Here is a 24056-nt window from a genome sequence, read left to right on the forward strand (position 1 = left end):
GAATTCGAACAAGTACCAATGTGATTATCCACATAACCTATAGTTAGGGTTTTAACATCATCAGTCCATGGATAGAGTGATGTAGACACCAAAGTATAATAGACACTAAAATTTAGGATAAAAGATAACTCGATTAAAATGCCAACAAAATGTCAATACAATCATATCAGGAAATGACAAACTCAAGATTTGCAATGAATTATTTACTGTGAGCCTGTACTGCTTTTATATATAAGACAGTCTTTAAAAAATTACATGCTAAGGTTGCGATTGATTATTTACAAGTTTAGAATTATCTTCCAGTTGAGAGGTATTTACTCCACCATGAGAGTGAGTCCAAGCATCCTTAGGAAGTCAGCATTTTGAAATGTAATAAATGAAAATTAGTCAGTACACTTCGGAATTAGCATGTTAATGGAAATTGAAAGAAACATGTTCATGTTGCAGCGTCAAATCCAAAAGAAGGTAAGTGACCCCGCTGTAGAAAGGGGATTAAAATTGGACCTTTGTCTTTAGATTGTCATGGCCAAAGGATGATTTCATCTTATAGACTGGGATTGCGATTCACTAGGGAGTATCTAAGGTGAAGGGAGCCTTCTATCAGGCTAGGATAACTTTATAAAAATGCCTGTAGCAACATCCATGCCCTGTGCTTTCTTTCTTGCTCTGAGTTTTGGGATCTTATGTAGACCCACCATGCCAGAGGAAATGGGCAAAGTTTGCCTGATTTTGTTATTCCTGATATTCTAGCCTGCTGATAAGTCTCTTAGCAGATTATTTGGCATGGCTCAATGCCTGCTTAGGTCAATGAAAAATATAAAGTTTCTAAACCTTTATAGCTGGGACCAGATCATTGACCTCAGTAAAAGCCATCCATTGAGATTCGGTCTGAAATAGCTATCCTTGGTTTCATATCATTACATGTATTTTTATGCTAATTTTATGTTTAGGAAGCACTATTCTTTTTTTTTTTTTCTTAACTTTTTTTTTAACTTTGGGTTTGTTTGTTTGTTTGTTTGTTTATTTATGGCTGTGTTGGGTCTTCGTTTCTGTGCGAGGGCTTTCTCTAGTTGCGGCGAGCGGGGGCCACTCTTCATCGCGGTGCGCGGGCCTCTCACTGTCGCGGCCTCTCTTGTTGCGGAGCACAGGCGCCAAACGCGCAGGCTCAGTAGTCGTAGCACATGGGCTTAGTTGCTCTGCAGCATGTGGGATCCTCCCAGACCAGGGCTCGAACCCGTGTTCCCTGCACTGGAAGGCAGACTCTCAACCACTGCGCCACCAGGGAAGCCCCTTCTTAACATTTTTATTGGAGTATAATTGCTTTACAATGGTGTGTTAGTTTCTGCTTTATAACAGTGAATCAGCTATGCATATACATATATCCCCATATCTTTTCCCTCTTGTGTCTCCCTCCCTCCCACCCTCCCTATCCCACCCTTCTAGCTGGTCACAAACACTGAGCTGATCTCCCTGTGCTATGCGACTGGGAAGTACTATTCTTGATTATTTAAACAGTTCTCAATTTTAAATTGGACGTACAAAGAAAGGAAAGGTTATATTGATCTAAAAATACATGATTACTACACACCAATTAGCCTGGTGGAAAATATTGATAATATTAAATGCTGACAAGAGTGTAGAGAAACTGGATCTCATATATCGCTGGTGGAAATGCAAAAGGGGGCAATTACTCTGGAAAACAGTTTTGCAGTTTCTTAGAAAATTAAACATAAACTTACCATACAACCTAGCAATTGCACTCTTGGGCATTCATCCTACAGAAATGAAAACTTATGTTCACACAAAAACCTGTACACAAATTTTTTAGCAACTTTAATTTTAACAGTCCTAATTGGAAACACCCAAATGTCCTTCGAAAGGTAAATGGATAAAGAAACCGACGTAAATCTATCCAGTGGAATGCTACTCTGAAATACAAAGGAATGAATTATTGATACACACATCAACCTGGACAGATCTTGAGGCATTACGCTAAGGGAAAAAAGTCAATCTCAAAAGGTTGCATACTATATGATTCCATGTATATCACATTCTTGAAACAGCAAAATGATAGGGATCAGGTCAGGAGAGAACAGATCAATGGTTGCTAGGGGTTCAGGAGGGATGGGGATAGAGGGAGGTTGTGACTACAAAGGGGTATCGCAGGGGAGTTTTGTGGTGATGGAATCTATGCATGTGAACAAAATCTATGGAATCATACAAAACAGTGGGTATAGGTGAAATATGAGTAAAGTCTGTAGTCTGGTTAACAGTATTCCTGGTTTTGATAATGCACTATGGTTATATAAGATGTTACTTTTGGGGGAAGCTGGGTGAAGGGTTCACAGGACCTCTCTGTACTATTTTAGCAACTTCTTGTGAGTCTATAATTATTTCAAAATAAAAATTAAAAAAAATAATGATTACATTAACTCATCAACTATGACAATTTATTATTTATTTATTTATTTTATTTTGTGGGGAATAATAATGCAAGGAGGGGAGAACATGCTTTAATCAGAGCAGTTCTGCTTTTATCTGTTTATCCCTCTGGGAAGATTTCTTATGAAGAAAGAGTTTCTGGGATAAAGTTCAAAAACCACTTTTAAAAGTTTACAGAAATTTCTTGAGACGGTAAAATTCAAATCATGTACAATAATTTAGTTTTTAATCACGAAAAGTAGGTGTGCTTTACTTTTTAAATTTTTTTCTTTTTTGGCTCCCCAACCAGGGATTGAACCTGTGCCCGCTGCAGTAGAAGCAGAGTCCTAACCACTGGACCACCAGGGAATTCCCAGTAGCTGTGCTTTAGAAGGCAACCTGAATTATTATTTATGGTAATGAAGGGTTACAACTTCCAAGGGAACTGATTACAAATAGCCTAGTGTTTTCGACATGGTATCAGAATTGGTTTGTTATGAAATTACAGATGCTGATGTTAAGCATAGCTAATATACTGCTTGTTGCATTGCAGGGAAATAAAATTGTTGGTGGATTCTTCCTCGAAGTCATTTAAAACTAGCTGTTAGCTGGTAGAGCAGTGATTTTTTCAGTCTGAGATCCAGTTATGCAAGACAAGGCAGCTGCAAAACTACTTAGCTTAACCTAACACAGGGTTTGTTGCCAATATAAACTGCATCTCTAAGCATTCCAGAAATCTTTGTTCGCGTCCATGAAATTTTGCTCCCACTCACATATTCTGGACAGCAGAGCAGTTTGAGGTGGTCATCAACTGTCTCATGTAGAAATGTTTCTCACAGCATCTGTGGAGGCAACGCTTTCCTGGTAGGACCTGACCAGGTGCGGTTTGGACCTTTCACCCTCCATGCCCAACATATCTACCCAGAGCCCAATACGTCTTTTCTTCCGGTGACCGATGCCTGATTACTGCTGTGGTACTTAGGGCCTCTGAGTAATTGTAGAGTTGGCCTGTGGTTGTCTTCCAGGAAATGGCAAGTACCACTTGCCCCCGTGTGTCCTGGCAGAATTCACTTGGGGACAACAGGAAACGATGCCATGTAAGGGCAACCGGAGGCAGCAGCTGCTTTTCTGTGGACAGCCGGAAGGTAGACCAGTGTGTCTCTTTCACCATCTCTACTTCCCCTTCCTAAATCGATCGGAGGTTTATCAGTAAGAGAAATGTGTGCATATACAGTGATCTCAAAAGGACCTACGTGAACTTTCACGCCAGAATTTGTGTGCTTGCTTTTTGACCTTCCTCTACTTACAGCGACTCTGAGAATGTTTTTGCAGCTAACTTTCTCAGCAATATTGTCTTAGGGCCAAGTCTCATGGAAAGGTTTTCAAAGAGTTTCTCTGTTTTCATCATTTATATGAAAGAACAGTAGCTTTATTAACTTGTGGCCAAAAATGGTTTTAAAATATATAACTCGGGGACTTCCCTGGCAGTCCAGTGGTTAAGACTTCACCTTCCAATGCAGAGGATGCGGGTTCAATCCCTGGTCAGGGAGCTAAGATCCCACATGCCTCGCGGCCAAAAAAAAAAAAAAAAAAAACCCAAAACATAAAACAGAAGCAACATTGTAACAAATTCAATAAAGACTTAAAAAAAATTAAAAAATATATATATATAACTCAATCCCCAGAATTAAATTTATCAGCTGAAGAAATCCAACTCTTCTCTGAGCTGTTAAATTTAGATGTGTAACGTGGAATTGGAGCAGGAGGAGAGGAAGCATGTTGTTTGATGGGGGAGGGGCTGCTCAGACAGGTTCTTCTCAGGTATCCTCACCCTCTATTGCTCTTGGCTCCTTGTCACACTTTCCTACCACAAGAGGAATTTAATAGCGTGTTGCAATGAGAAGGGAGGCCATAGCAGGAAAAGCCTTGGAATGCCCTGGAGTATTATGTGGCTATTAAAAATAATCAATTAGAGCTACTCCGAATGATTTCCAGCAATTTCCACAATTTATTATTGAGCGAGGTAAACAAGATGGGATATGGCGCCTCAGCGTTGGTCTCTCTTGCTTGCAGGCTGCGCATTTGGCAGGGACAATAGCTAAGTCACCTTAGTGAATGGGGCTACATGCTGGTCATGTGCACAGCCTTTCTCCCTGACGCAAAGCTACTTCACTCGTTTGCCCATTGTGCTGGCAGTGGATGGTGGTGGCAGAGAACGACTAATGTCACAGCTGGCCAGGCACTGGCTCGGTCATTTTGTCCCCCTGGCTGTTCAGAGCCCCTTCCATGTTGGTGCTCTTGGGTGGGTGTTGTGAGTTATAAAGCTCTTCATAATTCATGGTTGTTCTCTCATGTCCAGTGATGTGCCTGTTTCCTGGACTTTCTTTTTTCCTGATAGTCTAGTCTTTCTCCTTTTAGGCCTTGTAGTGGGTTTAACAGTTTCTCTTAGAAATTCATGTCTGCCTAGAGCCTCCGAATGTGACCTTATTTGGAAATAGTATGTTTGTAGATGTAACTAGTTAAAAATCTTGAGATGACATCAAGGTGGGCCCTAAGTCTAGTGACTGGTTCTCTTATAAGGAGAGGACACTGAGAGACACAAGGAGAGGAAGGAGAGGTCACGATACAGGCAGGGACTGAAGTGATAAGTCTAAAGCCAAAGAATGCTAAGCATTGCCGGCAATCACCAGAAGCTAGGAGAGAGGCTTGGGATGGTTTCTTCTTCAGAGCCTCCAAAAGAACCAACCCTCCTGATACCTTGATTTCAGGCTTCTGGCCACCTTGAACTATGAAGGACTGCTTTTAAAAGGCCACCCAATTTGTGGCAATTTGTATGGCAGCTCTAGGAAATAAGCATAGTCCCTAACCAGCAGACCAAGCATTTGCCACTGACCATGAATCCATGTATATTCTAACCTTGGGTTGCTTCTTTCTTCACACGAAGTGGACGATCAGGTACACGGCCTGAAGTACTACCCACCTGGGGGGACTTCCCTTATCATTATCCTTCAAGGCTACCCCTTGAACATTTATGATAGCAGATTTCTCTCATAAAATAAATTCGACATATTAAACTAAAATGTTCTCTATATTGAAAGATATCTTTAAGAAAGTGAAAAAACTAAATGGAGACAAAATATTTGCAACACCTTTGCAAAGAATTGATAGTAAGAATATGTAAGGCACATTTACAACCTAATAAGAAGAACACAGTGAGATACAATTTTAAACCCAATCCATTAGTAAATTGAATATGTCTAATATCATCAAATATTGGAGAGAATGTGGATTAATAGACTAGCTTATACTTTGCTGGTGGGAGTGTAAATTGGTTCAACTACTTTGGAAAATAATTTGGCATTATCTTTTAAAGTTAGAGATTCATATACTCTATGATGAAGAATTTTACTCTTGGATATATACTCAAAAGAAATTCTTCCACATACATTAGGAGACATACACAAGAGTGTTCATGGAAGCATTCCTGTTTGAAACAGCAAAAACTTAGGGAAAATCCACACATCCAGTAATAGGAGAACTGATAAATGGTGGTATATTCAGACAATGAAATATTTTACTACAAAGAAAAATGAAGGTAAATGTATCCTAGAAATATAATTTGAGTAAAAAGTAAGCCCTCAACATTAGATATAACCATATACCCCCTCATTTTTTTAAAAAAAGTTACAAATGACTAAAACTACCCAATGTACCTTAAAGAAATATTCATATTGTGTTAAAACTATCATTCTAAAAGGTTAAAGGAATAATAGTAGAAGTGGCCAGATAGTGACTTCCAGTGGAAAGAGGCAGGGTGCAGGAGAGGGAGGAGAACTTAGGTGTACGTTAGAAATGATGAATGTTCTCATTTCCATGCCGGGTGGTACATATACAGGTATTTATTGTTTAACAAGAAAATATGTAAGTAAAATAAATAAAGGTCATGCCTGGACCAAGGTTACACTGTGTCATGGACCAAGGATTATGATTAATCAGGTTTTAGGCACCTAGTGTTGGAAACACAACAATTGGACTTTTAATTGTGCAGAAATGTTCCCGGTTGTATCAGTATTGAGAGCAAGAAGAGTCCTGGACCTGGGACAGGAGGAGAGGCAAAATGGTGTCTGAAAGAGAAGGGGAAAGAAGCCCCAAGAAAGTCACAAACATGGCCTGAAGAGAAAGGTTTGTGAGAAATTCCCTGAGGGGGGGATGGTCCAGGAGCTTGGAAAACAGAGATGTTAAGGGGTCCATTTTAGGTTGTTTCCTGTTCTGAGCTCTGGTGTAAGTAACCTCCATTAACTGAAGTCCACAATAAAGGTCTGCTACACAGATAAAGTAAATAATAATAATAAACGTCTTCATCCATGACTCAGTTATTACACACACGTTCAATGAGTTCCTACTGCGTGGGGTACGGCACTAGGGATATAGCAGCAAACCAAGCAGGCCAAGTGTCTGTCCTCATGAAGTCACTATATAATTTTTCAGCTGATGATAAATGCTAGGGCAAAAATGAAGTAAAGGAGAGGGAGAGCCAAACGTGGGGTGATTTGTATCAGTAGTGTTTGGGGTGAATGAGGAGAAAGCAAGTGCAGGATGGCTACAGTGGGGTGGGAACACAGGAAGGGAGACAGTGAGTGGGGATTCAGAATTCGGCAGAAGCAGGAATTTGTGGTGACAGGCATCTAGGAGAACACAAGTTCCCTTTACAACAAATCATAGGAACATCGGAGAAGCCTCTGTTTTTCCCATCATATGCAGAATGTGGTTTGCATTGCTTAGTTTGTAACTTAAGGGAAAAGTTAATTCCAAAAGTTGGAGAATTTGAGGCCACTGCCATTATACTTCCAACATTTCAACTATTAAGTTGTTTACTCTCTTTTGAGGGTATGAGTGGTTCTTTACCTATAGGAAGAGTAGGGAGGATGGATATTTGTACTTTGAAAAGTTTTCCAAGTAATTCTGCCTCCCAACATCCCACTCCCCCAATCCCACCTCCCTCCATTGGTGAACATTTCTTATATACAACACTGATTCCTAATTTGGCTATCCTAGGGTATTTCAAGTAATCTCAGTTTATAACATTTTAACAAAGTAATAAGTAAAATTACTGATAACATTTTTAAAATTTTTATTATTTATTTATTTATTTAATTTATTTTTGGCTGCGTCGGGTCTTAGCTGCGGCACGCGGGCTCTTTCGTTGCAGCGCACGGGCTCTTCATCATGGTACTCAGGCTTCTCCCTAGTTGTGGCACGCAGGTTTTCTCTTCTCTAGTTGCGGCACGCAGGCTCCAGGGCGTGTGGATTCTGTAGTTTACGGCATGCAGGCTCTCTAGTTGAGGCGCGAGAGCTCAGTAGTTGTGACACGCGGGCTTAGTTGCCCCACGGCATGTGGGATCTTAGTTCCCTGACCAGGGATCGAACCTGCGTCCCTTGCATTGGAAGGCGGATTCTTTACCACTGGCCCACCAGGGAAGTCTCTGGTAACATATTTAATTTTAAAAAAACCTAGCAGAGCATTTGTTTAAAAATAGTAATATTCTTAAATGAAATGCCAGGATCCTCAGTGCCTCAATTTCAGAATCACTGTGTCATTTTTTTGATACTCTTTAATAACGGCCCCTTTTTCCCTGGCATTGTTTATTTCCAATGTATTGGAACTGAAACTGGGCAAAACAGTTAGATGAATGTTGAATTAGCATAAAAGTCTCTTTTTTGGTCTTTCTATGTGTGTGTTTAAAATAACTTATTAAATGCTTACTACATACCAGGAACTATTTTAAGCTCTCCGTATGTATTATTTCATTGAATTCACAATATCCCCATGAGTTATATTCATTACTACCCCTATTTACAAGTGGGAAACCAAGGCACAGGTTTATGCAGCCAATAAGTACAGTGCTGGATTGTCACCAAGGCAGTCTGACTCTTGAGCCTGTGGTTTTAATTCATTTACAGTACTATCTTCAGTAAATACCAATACAATTAATAGAATCATGTTCTAACATCACCCAACAGTAATGAAACTAGAACACAGAAAATACTCCTTCTCACAGAAAGTGCAGAAGTTCTTATTGACACATCATTTTAAAGTTTCTTGTTAAAATTCTTCAAAAAACTTGCTACCTTGAATTTTCAAGGTTTTCCAAGTTCATGATTATTAGCTCATGAATGCCGGAAGAAAAGATGACTCATTGCTGCCCAAACTAAAGGGCAGCAGGTTCTTAGTGAAAACAGCCCAGGGTGAGTTGATGACTAATTCTAAATGCCACATAGAATATGTCCTTTTATTTTTAGGGGCTCCAGGAAACAAAGACATCCAGGTATAAGCACAGTACAAACATCAGTGGGCTTTGCCAGACAGCATAACTTAAGCATTTTATTTTGAGTAGAAAGAACTCGGTCTTTGTGCCCTACAAATGTCACACTGTTTGCTTTCATACCATGTTCTTTCGTCTGCGGTTATTACTTCCTTCTCAAGTACACAGATAGAAACTTTTGCTTGTATGGAAAGAGACTTTTCCAAACTCCTATTTCCTTTCCCTACCACTTTCCATAGTAAAACAATAATTTTTTTTTAATCTCAAGTTTCCTTTCCTCTTTCTACAGCTATTTTAGTATTTCCAGGATTTGAACACACGCACACACACATCACAATCAGCATCTCTCGAAAAAAAGTCTTGGGAGCTCATAATTTCTCTATTCTGAATTTTTTTCCCTCAAATCCTGTAATAAAGTTATCCTTAAGATATAAGCAAGAACTGTTGGTGGGAATGTAAATTGATACAGCCACTATGGAGAACAGTGTGGAGGTTCCTTAAAAAACTAAAAATAGAACTACCATATGATCCAGCAATCTCACTACTGGACATAAACCCAGAGAAAACCCAGAGCTCGTTTAGGCGGTGCTTTGAATCCCCTCTTCTCGTGCACCCCAAAACAATGCTCTCTTGCCTGTTAGGCAGCTCCTGACCTTTTCCCGGACTCCCTCCCGGCTAGCTGTGGCGCGCTAACCCCTTCAGGCTGTGTTCACGCCGCCAACCCCAGTCCTCTCCCTGGGATCCAAACTCCGAAGCCCGAGCCTCGGCTCCCAGCCGCCGCCCGCCCCGGCGGGGGAGCAGACAAGCCTCTCGGGCTGGTGAGTGCTGGTTGGCACCGATCCTCTGTGCGGGGGTCTCTCCGCTTTGCCCTCCGCACCCCTGTGGCTGCGCTCTCCTCCATGGCTCCAAAGCTTCCCACTTGCCACCCACCCACCCCCCGCCCCCCGTCTCCGCCAGTGAAGGGGCTCCTAGTGTGTGGACACCTTTCCTCCTTCATAGCGCCCTCCCAGAGGTGCAGGTCCCATCTCTATTCTTTTCTCTGTTTTTTCTTTTTCTTTTACACTACCCAGGTACGTGGGGAGTTTCTTGACTGTTGGAAAGTCTGGCGTCTTCTGCCAGCATTCAGTAGGTGTTCTGTAGGAGTTGTTCCACATGTAGATGTATTTCTCATGTATTTGTGGGGAGGAAGGTGATCTCCGCGTCTTACTCCTCTGCCAGCTTGAAGGTCTCCCCTATTTATGTTTTCTAACTTTGACAGTGTTTTAATTTTAGATAGAAATAGTTTACTTTGCGATGGTCTTTGGTACAGTACAGTCTCTTCTGAACATTCTGCATGTGTGCATGTCAATTTGCTGTAATTTCCTTGTCCACTGATTTGGTGCCCACATCTATTCTGTCTGCCAATCTGCTCCTGTTGCCACCTCCACACCAGAACACAGGAGGGCCACAGTCCCAGTAGAGGTGGGCATTTCACTAATGCTCACGAGGTGGTAGGAGAAGGAGTAGTCGCAGGAGGTGGGGGCTGGGAAAAAGAGCGTTGAGACAGCAGATTGGAAAATACTACCATGGGCTTTCACTCAGTGGGATCTACCATGAGAATCATGTTAGAGTTAGATGCAAGGACATTTTATGTGTAATTACCTTTTCTATAGAGAAAGGGGGAAAAAACCTAATAATAATAGTATTGGGTTTGCCAAAAGGTTTGTTTGTTTTTTTCCATAAGATGGCTCTAGTAGCACTTAGTTGTTTTTAACTCCATTCAAAATAATTTTGTTTGGGACTCCCCTGGTGACGCAGTGGTTAAGAATCCACCTGCCAATGCAGGGGACACGGGTTCGAATCCTGATCCAGGAAGATCCCACATGTCGCGGAGCAACTAAGCCCCTGAGCCACAATTACTGAGCCTGCGTGCCACAACTACTGAAGCCCGCACTCTCTAGAGCCTGTGCTCCACAACAAGAGAAGCCACCTCAATAAGCTCGCCTACCGAAATGAAGAGTAGCCCCCGCTCGCCGCAACTAGAGAAAGTGCCTGTGCAGCAACGAAGACCCAACACAGCCAAAAATAAATTTTAAAACTTAAAAAAAACAATTTTGTTAGATTGTATGTGACAGCTGTCATATCAGCGTGCATTTTAAAAAAGACATCAAAATTGGTGAATTTTTGTGTAGCCATTTTAATATTGAAGATGGAAGAAAAAAAGCAACATTTTCAGCATATTGTGCCTTATTATTTCAAGAAAGGTTAAAACGCAACCGAAATGCAAAAAAAACAGATTTGTGCAGTGTATGGAGAAGGTGCTGTGACTGATCAAAAGTGTCAATAATGGTTTGCGAAGTTTCGTGCTGGAGATTTCTCGCTGGACGATGCTCCACGGTCGGGTGGACCAGTTGAAGTTGATAGCGATCAAATTCAAACAATAATTGAGAACAATCAACGTTGTACCATGCGGGAGGTAGCCGACATACTCAAAATATCCAAATCAAGCGTTGAAAATCATTTGCAGCAGCTTCGTTATGTTCATCGCTTTGACGTCTGGGTTCCACATTAGTTAAGCGAAAAAACCCTTTTGACCATATTTGCACAAGCAGTTCTCTCCTTAAATGTAATGAAAAGATCCCGTTTTTAAAACAAATTGTGACGGGCGATGAAAAGTGGACACTGTACAATAATGTGGAACAGAAGAGATCGTGGGGCAAGTGAAATGAACCACCACCAACCACACCAAAGGCTGGTCTTCATCCAAAGAAGGTGATGTTGTGTATATGGTGGGATTGGAAGGGAGTCCCCTATTACGAGCTCCTTCTGGAAAACCAAACGATTAATTCCAACAACTACTGCTCCTAATTAGACCAACTGAAAGCACCACAAAAAGCGTCCGGAATTAGTCAACAGAAAATAAAGGGGAGGAGCTTCAAGATGGCGGAAGAGTAAGACGCGGAGATCACCTTCCTCCCACAAATACATCAGAAATACATCTACACGTGGAACAACCCCTACAGAACACCTACTGAACGCTGGCAGAAGACCTCAGACCTCCCAAAAGGCAAGAAACTCCCCACGTACCTGGGTAGGGCAAAAGAAAAAAGGAAAAACAGAGACAAAAGAATAGGGACGGGACCTGCGCCAGTGGGAGGGAGCCGTGAAGGAGGAAAGGTTTCCACACACTAGGAGCCCCTTCGCGGGCGGAGACTGCGGGTGGCGGAGGGGGGAAGCTTTGGAGCCACGGAGGAGAGCGCAGCCACAGGGGTGCGGAGGGCACAGCGGAGAGATTCCCGCACGGAGGCTCGGCGCCGAGCAGCACTCAGCAGCCCGAGAGGCTTGTCTGCTCACCCGCCGGGGCGGGCGGGGCTGGGAGCTGAGGCGCGGGCTTGGGAGGTCGGATCGCAGGGAGAGGACTGGGGTTGGCCGCGTGAACACAGCCTGAAGGGGTTAGTGCGCCACGGCGAGCTGGGAGGGAGTCCGGGAAAAGTCTGCAGCTGCCGAACAGACAAGAGACTTTTTCTTACCTCTTTGTTTCCTGGTGCGCGAGGAGAGAGGATTCAGAGCGCCGCCTAAACGAGCTCCAGAGACAGGCGCGAGCTGCGGCCATCAGCGCGGACCCCAGAGACGGGCATGAGACGCTAAGGCTGCTGCTGCCGCCACCAAGAAGCCTGTGTGCGAGCCCAGGTCACTCTCCACACCGCCCCTCCCGGGAGCCTGTGCAGCGCACCACGGCCAGGCTCCCGTGATCCGGGGACAACTTCCCCGGGAGAACGCACGGCGCGCCTCGGGCTGCTGCAACGTCACGACGCCTCTGACGCCGCAGGCTCGCCCCGCCTCCTCCGTACCGCTCCCTCCCCCCGGCCTGAGTGAGCCAGAGCCCCCGAAGCAGCTGCTCCTTTAACCCCGTCCTGTCTGGGCGGGGAACAGATGCCATCAGGCGACCTACACGCAGAGGCGGGTCCAAATCCAAAGCTGAACCCCGGGAGCTGTGCGAACACAGAAGAGAAAGGGAAACACCTCCCAGCAGCCTCAGGAGCAGCGGATTAAAGCTCCACAAACAACTTGATGTACCTGAATCTGTGGAATACCTGAATAGACAACAAATCATCTCAAATTCAGGAGGTGGACTTTGGGAACAATGATATATATATATTTTTTCCCTTTTTCTCTTTTTGTGAGTGTGTATGTGTATGCTTCTGTGTGTGATTTTGTCTGAATAGCTTTGCTTTTACCATTTGTCCTAGGGTTCTGTTTGTCTGTTTGTTTGTTTTTTTTTATTACTTAAAAAAATTTTTTTCTTAATAATTATTTTTTATTTTAATAAATTTATTTATTTTATTTTACTTTATTTTATTTTATTTTGTTTTCTGTTCTTTCTTTCTTTCTTTTTTTCCTCCCTTTCATTCTGAGCCGTGTGGAGGACAGGCTCTTGATGCTCCAGCCAGGCATCAGGGCTGTGCCTCTGAGGTGGGAGAGCCAAGTTCAGGACACTGGTCCACAAGTGACCTCCCAGCTCCATGTAATATCAAACAGCAAAAATCTCCCAGAGATCTCCATCTCAACGCCAAGACCCAGCTCCACTCAACGACCAGCAAGCTACAGTAAACAACTAGTAAGACAGGAACACAGCCCCATCCATTAGCAGAGAGGCTGCCTAAAATCATAATAAGGCCACAGACACCCCAAAACACACCACCAGACGTGCACCTGCCCACCAGAAAGACAAGATCCAGCCTCATCCACCAGAACACAGGCACTAGTCCCCTCCACCAGGAAGCTTACCCAACCCACTGAACCAACCTTAGCCACTGGGGACAGACACCAAAAACAACGGGAAGTACGAACCTGCAGCTTGCGAAAAGGAGATCCCAAACACAGTAAGTTAAGCAAAATGAGAAGACAGAGAAACACACAGCAGATGAAGGAGCAAGGCAAAAACACACCAGACCTAACAAATGAAAATGAAATAGGCAGTCTACCTGAAAAAGAATTCAGAATAATGATAGTAAAGATGATGCAAAATCTTGAAAATAGAATGGAGAAAATACAGGATATGTTTAACAAGGACCTAGAAGAACTAAAGAGCAAACAAACAGTGATGAACAACACAATAAATGAAATTTAAAATTCCCTAGAAGGAATCAAGAGCAGAATAACTGAGGCAGAAGAACGGATAAGTGACCTGGAAGATAAAATAGTGGAAATAACTACCGCAGAGCAGAATAAAGAAAAAAGAATGAAAAGAATTGAGGACAGTCTCAGAGACCTCTGGGACAACATTAAATGCACCAACATTCGAATTATAGGGGTCCAAGAAGAAGAAGAGAAAAAGAAAGGGACTGAGAAAATATTTGAAGAGATTATAGTTGAAAACTTCCCTAATATGGGAAGTTCCCACATGTTTCTTTGATGACCAGGCAAAAACTGTTACTGTTACTGTTACTTGGCTGGGAAGTTCTGATTCATCCACCATATTCACCAGACATTGCACCTTCGGATTTCCATTTATTTCAATCTTTACAAAAATCCCTTAATGGAAAAAATTTCAATTCCTTGGAAGACTGTAGAAGGCACCTGGAACAGTTCTTTCCTCAAAAAGATAAAAAGTTTTGGGAAGATGGAATTGTGAAGTTGCCTGGAAAATGGCAGAAGGTAGTGGAACAAAAAGGTGAATACATTGTTCAATAAAGTTCTTGGTGAAAATGAAAAACGTGTCTTTTATTTTTACTTAAAAACCGGAGGCACTTTTTTGGCCAACCCAATAAATAACACACCTACAGTTCTTTTCTGCTTACAAAGTATTGTCAAAAACATAATCTTGTTTGATTCTTACAGTAACCCTGTGAAGTAGGTATAAAAGTCATTGTTATTATTCACTCCACCTCACCTCTGAGAATGAGGTGACCGAGGCTCAGAAAAGTTAAGTGGTTTGCTAAAATTTACAAAGCTAAGAATGTGGTATCATCATCGTCATTGTCATAGCTACTAACATTTGTCTCATACTTATTATATGCCAGGCACTGCTTTATACGCATAGTTCTTTTAACTTAAGATAGCGTTTTGCTGAGACAAAAATAACCAAAGGTATGCTCCATTTTCACTATATAAAACTGCCATTCTTTTTTTTTTTTTTTTTTTAAATAAATTTATTTATTTATTTATTTTTGGCTGTGTTGGGTCTTCGTTTCTGCGCGAGGGCTTTCTCTAGTTGCGGCGAGTGGGGGCCACTCTTCATCGCGGTGCACGGGCCTCTCACTATCGCGGCCTCTCTTGTTGCGGAGCACAGGCTCCAGACGCGCAGGCTCAGTAGTTGTGGCTCACGGGCCCAGTTGCTCCGCGGCATGTGGGATCTTCTCAGACCAGGGCTCGAACCCGTGTCCCCTGCATTGGCAGGCAGATTCTCAACCACTGCGCCACCAGGGACGCCCAAAACTGCCATTCTTAACAGTAAATCTCAGACATTCAAAAGCAGCTCTCCAGTCTGTTTGATGTGAGAAAGCCCAATATCAGATTTACATTTCCTGAAAGCAGCACTTCCTATAACCTCTTACCTCATAGTTAAGCCTACTTTAAAAAGACTTTTGAGGAAAAAATTTATTTAAATTGGTTGTTCTGTCCAAATTCTTTCATTCATCTTTCAATTGAATTGATGAATCTCATGATTTCGTGCAGAATTTGTAGACAAAAATGTAACAAATACATGTTCCCAATTAAGGTTGCCTTTGTCCTTTAACATAAAGCAGTAATTCAGGCACTAACATGAAAATAGTTCAATTATGCAAAGAGGCCCAAAGAAAAACTTTACCGTTGATTTTTTGAAAGCTTGCTCTCTCTGCTGTGAGTAGGTTATCCACCTAAAATTACATTGGAACTACTCATATAATTTCAGGATGAAGAGATAACTTTATGCTCTTTCTTTGGATCTTGGTATGTTAAAACATTATAATATATAAAAACAGAGATATTTTACTTCACTAAGCACCAGCTCGAAATGTTTAATTTAAACGTCTTGTTCACTTATTGCAGAAGTCAGCACATTTGTAGCAATCATGTCACCACTCTCTCAATCCTGGGTGGACATTGCTAATTGTGAGAAACATTTGCTTCCTCTAAATCAGGACTCAAAGCAGCCTCCAAGCTTGTAGTCTAGCCATTACTAGTCAACCCCAGTTGGCACCTACAAAGAAACCTAAATCTGAATAAGATCAGCTATTGTATCAAAGTCCATATCCTGGTTGAGATATTGTATTAGAGTTTTGTAGGATGTTACCGCTGGGGAAAACTGGGTGAAGGGTACTCCAGAGCTATTTTTACTGACAAAACAAGGTTTTTCCCTACACCAACCAATTCTCCTCCACCAGCTGGATGTCCTGCAATTCAGTTCAATTCAATTCTGACACTATTACCTGAGGTTAGCATCAGATCCCGCAAGTTAAGGGCTCAGTTTCGTAAGTTCCCCCCACTACAGAAGCCAGTCACAAGTCCCAGGCCTCCCATAACTTCTGGCTGAACAACTATAAGTCAGGGGTTCCCACGACCCACTCCTCAGGTTTGATTATTTGTTAGAACTGCTCACAGAACTTAGGAAGGCACCATACTTACTGGTTTATTATAAAGGATAGAACTCAAATGCAGCCAAATAGAAGAAATGCATAAGGCAAGGTATGGGAAAGGGGTGAAGGGAGCTTCCTTGCCCTTTCTGGGTGTACCACCCTCCCAGCACCTCGATTTTTCACTAACTTCTGTGAACCCTGTGATTTAGTGGTATTTATGGAGTTTCCATTATGTAGGAATGATTAAGTCATTAGCCATTGGTGATTAACTCAATCTTCAGCCCCTCTCCCCTCTCTTGAGGGCAGGGGGCACGGCTGAAATTTGCAGCGCTCTAATCATGCCTTGGTCTTTCTTGCGACCAGCATCCACCCATCCAGGACCCCCCAGCCCCCAGCCATCGCATTAGCATACAAAACACACGCAATTCACTGGGAAGTTCCGAAGGCGTTAGAAGCTGTGTGCCAGAAATCGGGGACAAAGTCCATGTATTATTTCTTACTATCTCAGACACACGAGATTTCTGTTTTATTTCTTACAACTGCATATGAATCGACAGTTACCTCAAAAGAAAAAGATGAATTTAAAAAATCTCTTTGTCACTTGGGATTTGCAATAATTTCAGAGAGAATCTCTCTAATGTGATAATGGAATGACCATTTTAATTAAATCAGACAGTTGTAGAGCAGGCAAGGCACTAGTTTGTCTAGTTCGGCTCTTTTACTTCAGAATGAAGAAACGGAGGCCAAGGGAAATTAAATGACTGTTGCTGTGGTGCCAGAATCTGTTTATATACGTAATACCTTAAGTGGAAAGAAGAAGGAAACTGACATTTATTAGGTGATTATTTTGTGGCAGACACTGTGCTAAAGAAGTTTATATACATGATCCCATTTCACTCTCCAAGAATTCTTGTAGGTATTATTTCCATTTTACAACTGAGGAAATTGAAACTTGTCATAAGTCATAAAATTAGCAAGGGATGGGGCCTGGATTCAAACTCCTTGTGAATCTAGAGCAGTTAGTTTTCTGCTACGCATTTTAAAACTTTCCCTACTATAATCCATTATAAAAAATAAATATTATGTTGTAACCCAAATACACATACAAACTGAATCTTTTTTTTCAAATACCCTTACTATGTATGATGCTCTGTTCTATTCTTTCATGAAAAATACACTAAAATTGATTTTATGATCCATTAATGGGGGTTGCGACCTACAGTTTGAAAAACACAGCATGCTATTTTCCCTTTCCTGTGACCATTCCATTAATATTGTGGAAGAATCTTTCTTTTCCATGCTAACCGACAGTCCTCTTTTTAGCTTTGTTCAGATCTTACGAACCAAAATTAAAGGGGAAGTTGTCTTAGTTAGTCTTTGCTCATTTAAATTTATAATAGCTCGTGCAAAACATCATAGCATAATTCTTCCTGTGGCTTTAGGCATTTTAGCACCCACATCCGGTACTTCTCTCTCTCTCTCTCTCTCTCTCTCTCTTCCTGGCTACATCCCTGTGAGGGAGCAGATAGACCCATTCAAATTGAACCCTGTCATTTTCTGAACTGATAGGTGGTTCGTTGTTTGAGGAGACTCCAAGGCTATGTCTATAAGAGGCAAATGTAGGCAAGTTATCCACTGATTTACATTTGGCTTAAAACTTTCTCTGAGTGGGTGTGTTGGGTGGTAGTAGTGGTGGAGTTGGCCTACGTATCATTTACGCTGGCACTCCTCCATAGGGCAGGGTGTGCTTGGGTGACCTGGCATTCCTAGCTCATTTCCTGGTGGATGCCATGATGTACCTACTGGGGCCACCTATATCACCCATTTACAACCCTTCCTTGGGTAATGATATATCAGGGCCTTCAATTTCCTGGCCGTCTGTGAGATTACTCTGAGAGCCCAGAAATGCCATAGGTCTGTCAGTGGTTGTGTTAGATTTTGATAACTGCTGGAACTGATTTAGCCTCCTGGGTGTCAGGGACTGAGTTAAACACGTCACACACATTATCTTGTTGAATCCTCAGAGCAGCCCTGTGATGAGGATATTATTACATCATTTCATATTAGCAAAAAGGCTAGGTAGGTAGGTGGCTTTTTGCTCAGTAAGCACTTAAAGGGCAGGGAAGGGTTGAATTAGAAAACGTAATGGGAAAGGAAGCTGTAGAGATGAGATTTATACACCCACAGACACACACACATCAAAAATAAAGTTTTGAGGAGTTTTGGTGTCCAAGTTAAGCCTGTCCTGCTTTCTTCCTTTTCTGGCCTCGATCATCTGGGCTCTGTCATCATCTGTTTCAGCCAGCATGATGACAATTTAAATCCTAGAATCTGCTATGCTTGGCTCTTCTCGTTTAGAAAAGAAGATTGAAATTGGCTCTTAGATCTGAGCTTACTTTGCAGTCACAGGCAGACTCAACTTTCAGGTGGAAGATAGTTCAGTTTTCCTGTTGGCAGTGGTTCGCAAATACCAGTGCACACAGGAACAAACTAAGAAACATCTTAAAATGCAGATTTCTGAGCTCTGCCTAGTTAGATTTTGATTCAATAGGTCAGAGGTGGCTCCTTGAAATCTGTATTTGAAACAAATTTAGATTTAACAGTCTGAATCAAGGTGATTCAGATTCAAGTTACCTAGGAGCCACGTTATGAAAAATGTTGATTCGAGGTCTTATGAGATGTACGCAGGAGTAATCCACACTGTGGGCTTGCTTCCTTGTTAGTCCCGTCTTTAAAATTGTCTTAGGGAGGACCTCAAATATTTTGCTAAAGACAATAACTATAATATAATATTTATTAATATTGTATTTATTCATAACAACCATGGATAGAGAGTTAAACAGTGCTTCCACGTTACCTAGAAGTGTTCTCAGCCATATCTAATCAACCAGGATGCAGGTCCCCTGCAGAAATGTGAGGTTCTCCAGCATGAAGGCTGGAGAATCTTCTCTGTCTGTGCAGAGACTATTCGTGATCTTTCGTACCCACATGTTCCTCCACATTTCCCAGCTTCCCTTGGAGTTGGTTTGGCCCTGTGACTGGGTCCTGGCCAATGGACTGTGGACAAAAAAGTAAAGAACCATTTCCAGGTCTGATTCCTAAAATACCCAGCATAGTCTTTCACTCTCATTTTCTTTCCTTCCCCAACTTCAGATGGGTAATGCCAGGGTGAGATTGAAGCTGCAAGATGATAGAAAAATAAGATGGAAACAGCTTGGGTTCCTGGGTCATTGTCTACAGGAGAGCTACTTTGAATTGTGACACAAGCAACAATAAGCCTCTATTGTACTAAGCCCCCAAATTTAGGGCTTATTTATTTTAGCAGCACAGTCTATCCTCTCTCCTAACACTGCTATGTTATTAACAACTGATTAATAGTCATGATGGAAATATTTCCTTTACTATGGCAGAACAGACTAATTTGAACTGAATTCCTCATTGTACCAATAACCTAGCAGAACAAAGCCTGGGCAATCTTACCATTGCCCCTTCAAACCAATAGCCCACACAGAACTATTCCAACCAAATATTTGCTGAAAAGTATAAAAGTTAGTCCTGTTTAGCATGCAATGAATAGCTACCCACTTTCTCTTTTTCTTTTTTTCTCTTTTGATAGGTAAGAAGTGGATTTATTTAGAGAAAAATACACTCCACAGACAGAGTGCGGGCCATCTCAGAAGGTGAGAAAGGCCCCAGGGTATGGGGTTGTCAGTTTTTATAGGGGTGGGTAATTTCATAGGCTACTGAGTGGGACAGCAGTGACAGTAGTGACAGCAAATCAGACAGCAGTGACAGCAGCAATAAAAGCGACAGTAGTGAAAGCAGTGACAGCAGTGACAGTAGTGACAGCAGTGGCAGCAAATCAGATAGTAGTGATAGCCGTGACAGTAGTGACAGTGACAGCAGTGACAGTGACAGTGGTGACAGTGACAGCAGTGACAGCAGCAACAGTGACAGCAGTGACAGCGACAGCAGTGACAGCAACAGCAGTGATAGTGACAGCAGTGACAGTGCCTCTGACAGTGGTGACGAGAGTGACAGCAAGAGCAAGTCTGGCAACGGCAACAACAATGGCGGTGGTAGTGACAGTGATAGTGACAGTGAAGGCAGTGACAGTAATCACTCAACCAGTGACGATTAGAACTAAAGAAAACTCCACAAGATTCCTTTTGTGAACAATCTGGTGAGTAATTGATAGGAAATAAAGATTTCCAAGAAAGTAAAGAAAGGGGAGAAATAAAAGAGAAGACATATGTAAACATCTACAGAAACAACAAGAAAATAGTCAAATTGTCAGATTCAGAACCAAGTCCGAACACCTTCAGAGAGAGAATCTGTGTACCCGCGTGTTAAATATATTCTGAAAAGATTTTGTTAAAAGTGTAAATATAAACATAGAAGAATGATTAAAATATTCTTTAGTATTTTACACAGAAACCTCAAGCAGTCACATACTAAATAACTTCAATTTAAATGCCAAGTGCTTTAGAGAATGTAGCAAGTAAACACATCTTAATGCCTTAATCTTTCAGTAATTATATATTCTGGACAGATGGTCTGCTTACTGCTGAGTAAAAGATGCTGTTACCATGATCTCCAGCTTGGCTACAATTCATCTGCTTGTTTCACTTGCAACATGAAAAAAAAAAATCACAGCAACGATTTAACCTACCTGGACCATGGGAATAATCTTTGTAATTAGTGAATAGAGTAATTACAAACTATGGAAATTCTAAAGAGCACTAAGCAGAAAAGAATTCAGAGGCTGGTTTAAACAAAACCTCACGTATAGTATCACATTCCTGCAAAGTGCTGGAAATGGAGCATAAGGTCCCCAAAACTATTGACAAAACTGAGGCAGTGCTTAGAACATGCTCCAACTATTAATAAATAAACACACTCATGAATGAAGTGCTCTTGGAGGGGATGCACTTTTTGAACTCTGTTCAGAAGTCTGCTAAGTGGAATCAGTTATCTGTCTTCCACCTCAGTCCCACCAAGCCAAACTTGGTTCACATTTGCCTTTAGACCCCTACAAACCCAAAATTCCAAATCAGACTCTGAGACTCCCTTCTTATTTTAATCTCTTTAGTAAAGCCCACAGTTGCTTTGGAAACTACTCTTTTTTATCTGAGAGTCATACATGCTGCTAAAATCTGAACATGGGTTCTTCAGATTTTGCATGAATGAGGGTACTTCTTAGTTTTGAGATGAAGCCCTAACCCTAGAACATGAGGATCTTAAAGGTGTATGAAACTAGAGTGTGCTATTTAATAAGGTGGATATATCATTTATCCCCAATCTAGGATACCCTTGAGAGTGAAAGGGCTGCTATGAATAATTCCCCGGGGACTGGAGGTGTAAATTTGGCTTATCTGGGACTCTGGGAGATATAATGACCATAAGCATAAGCCTTTAGGGTATTATTCAGGATTTAGTAAGTGATGATTTGTAATTTCTCTCTTCCACTTAGGTAATTATTTTAGATTTGTTCTAATTCAAAAGTAAAATTCTATATGGTGAAGTTTTGAATGCAACTTCTTTAATGTTAATTTTCAGCCAGTCATTAGCTGACTGGTTGAAAATTTATGCTCTATTACAGGGCATATTTTACACAAAGAGTTTCAGTAGGCTTTTTTTTTTTTCCTGCCTCCTTCCTCCTTTATGCATGAGTTTCTTAGTTAAGAGATCACTATTGCAAGTAATATTGCTGAAGGCTTTAAAAATACTGCTATTTATAAACTACTTGGTAACTCATAATACTGTAAAATTTCAGGTTTCTACTATATCATAATCATGTACCTGACTCCAAACTTCTTTCCTTAAACTATGCTCTAGATTTTTAACTCCTTTAGCCCTTCTGTTTTTTTCCAATTTGTAACTTGTGGCTTCTAGTAACTGTCCTACCTATTTCAAAAGGTTGTTATGAGCACTAAGGCAGGCAATGGGTATGAAACTCTTTGTAAATTATATAATATATGTAAATGAAAGAGATAATGACTTTTGGTGCTATCATAAACATCTATTTCTAGGACTGTTCACAAGGAAAACTCCCTTCATCTTAATGAGTTTGTGAGTACTTACTTCCTCCAACATATTTTTTTAATTAGTTTTTTTCTTTTTTGGTCCATGCTGTGCAGCGTGTGGGATCTTAGTTCCATGACCCTGGCAGTGAAAGCGCTGAGTCCTAACCACTAGACTGCCAGGGAATTCCCTAAAATTAGTTATTTTTTTAATTGAAAAAATAATATGTATATATACACAAAATAAAAATTTCAAACACTATGAAAAGGTAGGCAAAAATATTAAATCTCTATCATCCCAGACTCCCAGTCCTCTATTTCTCTTCCTTAGGGGCAATTCCCATTACTAATATCTTGTGGAAATTTCCAGAAATATTCTATGCACATATAAGCACCTATGTCCCCCTTTTAAAAACACATGGAAGTCTCCTACACGCAGTGTGCTTAACTTATTCTTTTTAACCTAAAACTATACTTTGAATATTGGTTCGTTACACACAGATTGACGTTCTTTTTTCAAAGCTGTGTCGTATTTTATTTTATGAAATGCCTTAGGTATTTCACCTGTCCCTATTTTTTGATCACTTTCCATTTCTAGTCCAATGAGAGTCGCTGCAGGTGTCACCTGAGTCAAGCGGGATAAAGTTCCTGCCAGTTCTTATAAAGACTTCACCTTAAAAAGTATTTCTGGGGCAGGGGAGAGGAGATACTCAGAATCTAGGGCCGATGTCAGAAACCATGATGGAAGACTATGGTCCTGATCTTCCACTGTAATATCTTCGTTGACCTCCGTCCGTAACTTCAAGGTGAAAATGAAAGAGACACTCCCAAAGAACGTCTCAAGGGTAGATCCTTTGAACACAAGAAGTCTGGTATTAGAAAATAAAATTGCTTTTAGGTTATTTTCTGGACTAAAGATTAATGAAGAAGCTGCTAATATTGCCCATGAGAGTAGTATTCTTTTAAACCGCAGGTTGCCGTTCATTTAGTAGGTCATGATATCAGTTTACAAAATGACCAGCATTTTGTAAAATGAAAGAATAAAAAAGAAAAATCTTTAGTGTATAATGTGTAGTGTTTTATGAAACAGTGTCATTTCTCTCTATATACATCCATACACAAATATGTCTAAGTATGCATATACTCTTGGTTGCAGTAAAAAAAAGATGTGAAAGCCATTGGTTTAGCAAAGGGTTATAAAACATTATTACTGCTAGTAATCATTGTATATTTACTTTTGTCATTTTTTTAACATCTTTATTGAAGTATAATTGCTTTACAATGGTGTGTTAGTTTCTGCTTTATAACAAAGTGAATCAGCTATACATTACATTTACTTTTCACATTCACTTTTCTCCTTACAAACCTCTGTTTCTTTCCCACTTTTTAAAAATTTATTTATTTACTTATTTATTTTGGCTGCGTTGGGTCTTCGTTGCTGCGCTTGGGCTTTCTCCAGTTGTGGCGAGCGGGGGCTACTCTTCGTTGCGGTGCGAGGGCTTCTCATTGCGGTGGCTTCTCTTGTTGTGGAGCACGGGCTCCAGGCGTGCAGGCTTCAGTAGTTGTGGCTCGCGGGCTCAGTAGTTGTGGCTTGCGGGCTCTAGGCGCGCAGGCTCAGTAGTTGTGGCGCACAGGCTTAGTTGCTCCGCGGCATGTGGGATTTTCCCAGGCCAGGGGTCAAACCCGTGTCCCCTGCATTGGCAGGCAGATTCTTAACCACTGTGCCACCAGGGAAGTCCAAAATCTATTTT

The 24056-nt window shown here is 41.3% G+C and overlaps 3 protein-coding genes across 13 annotated transcripts in view; 2 read left to right on the top strand and 1 right to left on the bottom strand.

Moving 5' to 3' along the window:
* LOC309660803 (uncharacterized protein) overlaps positions 1-13321 on the bottom strand; it is a 576745-nt gene extending 563424 nt beyond the window's left edge. Inside the window, exon 1 of the mRNA XM_082461931.1 lies at positions 12254-13321. The gene's annotated coding sequence lies outside the window, so the exon portion shown is untranslated. The remainder of the gene's footprint in view (positions 1-12253) is intronic.
* Positions 1-24056, top strand: part of DMP1 (dentin matrix acidic phosphoprotein 1) — a 138225-nt gene that overhangs the window by 86694 nt on the left and 27475 nt on the right. For 6 of the 11 annotated variants that reach the window (XM_082461786.1, XM_082461788.1, XM_082461793.1 and 3 more), the window contains 2 exons: positions 19899-19962; positions 20835-22354. The exons of 4 other annotated variants lie outside the window; for them this stretch is intronic. The gene's annotated coding sequence lies outside the window, so the exon portion shown is untranslated. Of the gene's footprint in view, positions 1-18363; positions 19963-20834; positions 22355-24056 lie in introns of those variants that run through there. One more of the 11 variants, XM_082461797.1, reaches the window with a different exon arrangement.
* DSPP (dentin sialophosphoprotein) lies at positions 409-20840 on the top strand (the record flags this gene model as incomplete). The annotated part of the gene is made up of 2 exons (XM_082463173.1): positions 409-465; positions 20022-20840. The coding sequence occupies 2 exons, from the start codon at positions 409-411 to the stop codon at positions 20421-20423; spliced, it is 459 nt and encodes a 152-aa protein (XP_082319299.1). The 3' UTR covers positions 20424-20840.

This window comes from Balaenoptera physalus (assembly GCF_965194825.1).
Source record: "Balaenoptera physalus genome assembly, chromosome: 5".
Lineage (NCBI taxonomy): Eukaryota > Metazoa > Chordata > Mammalia > Artiodactyla > Balaenopteridae > Balaenoptera > Balaenoptera physalus.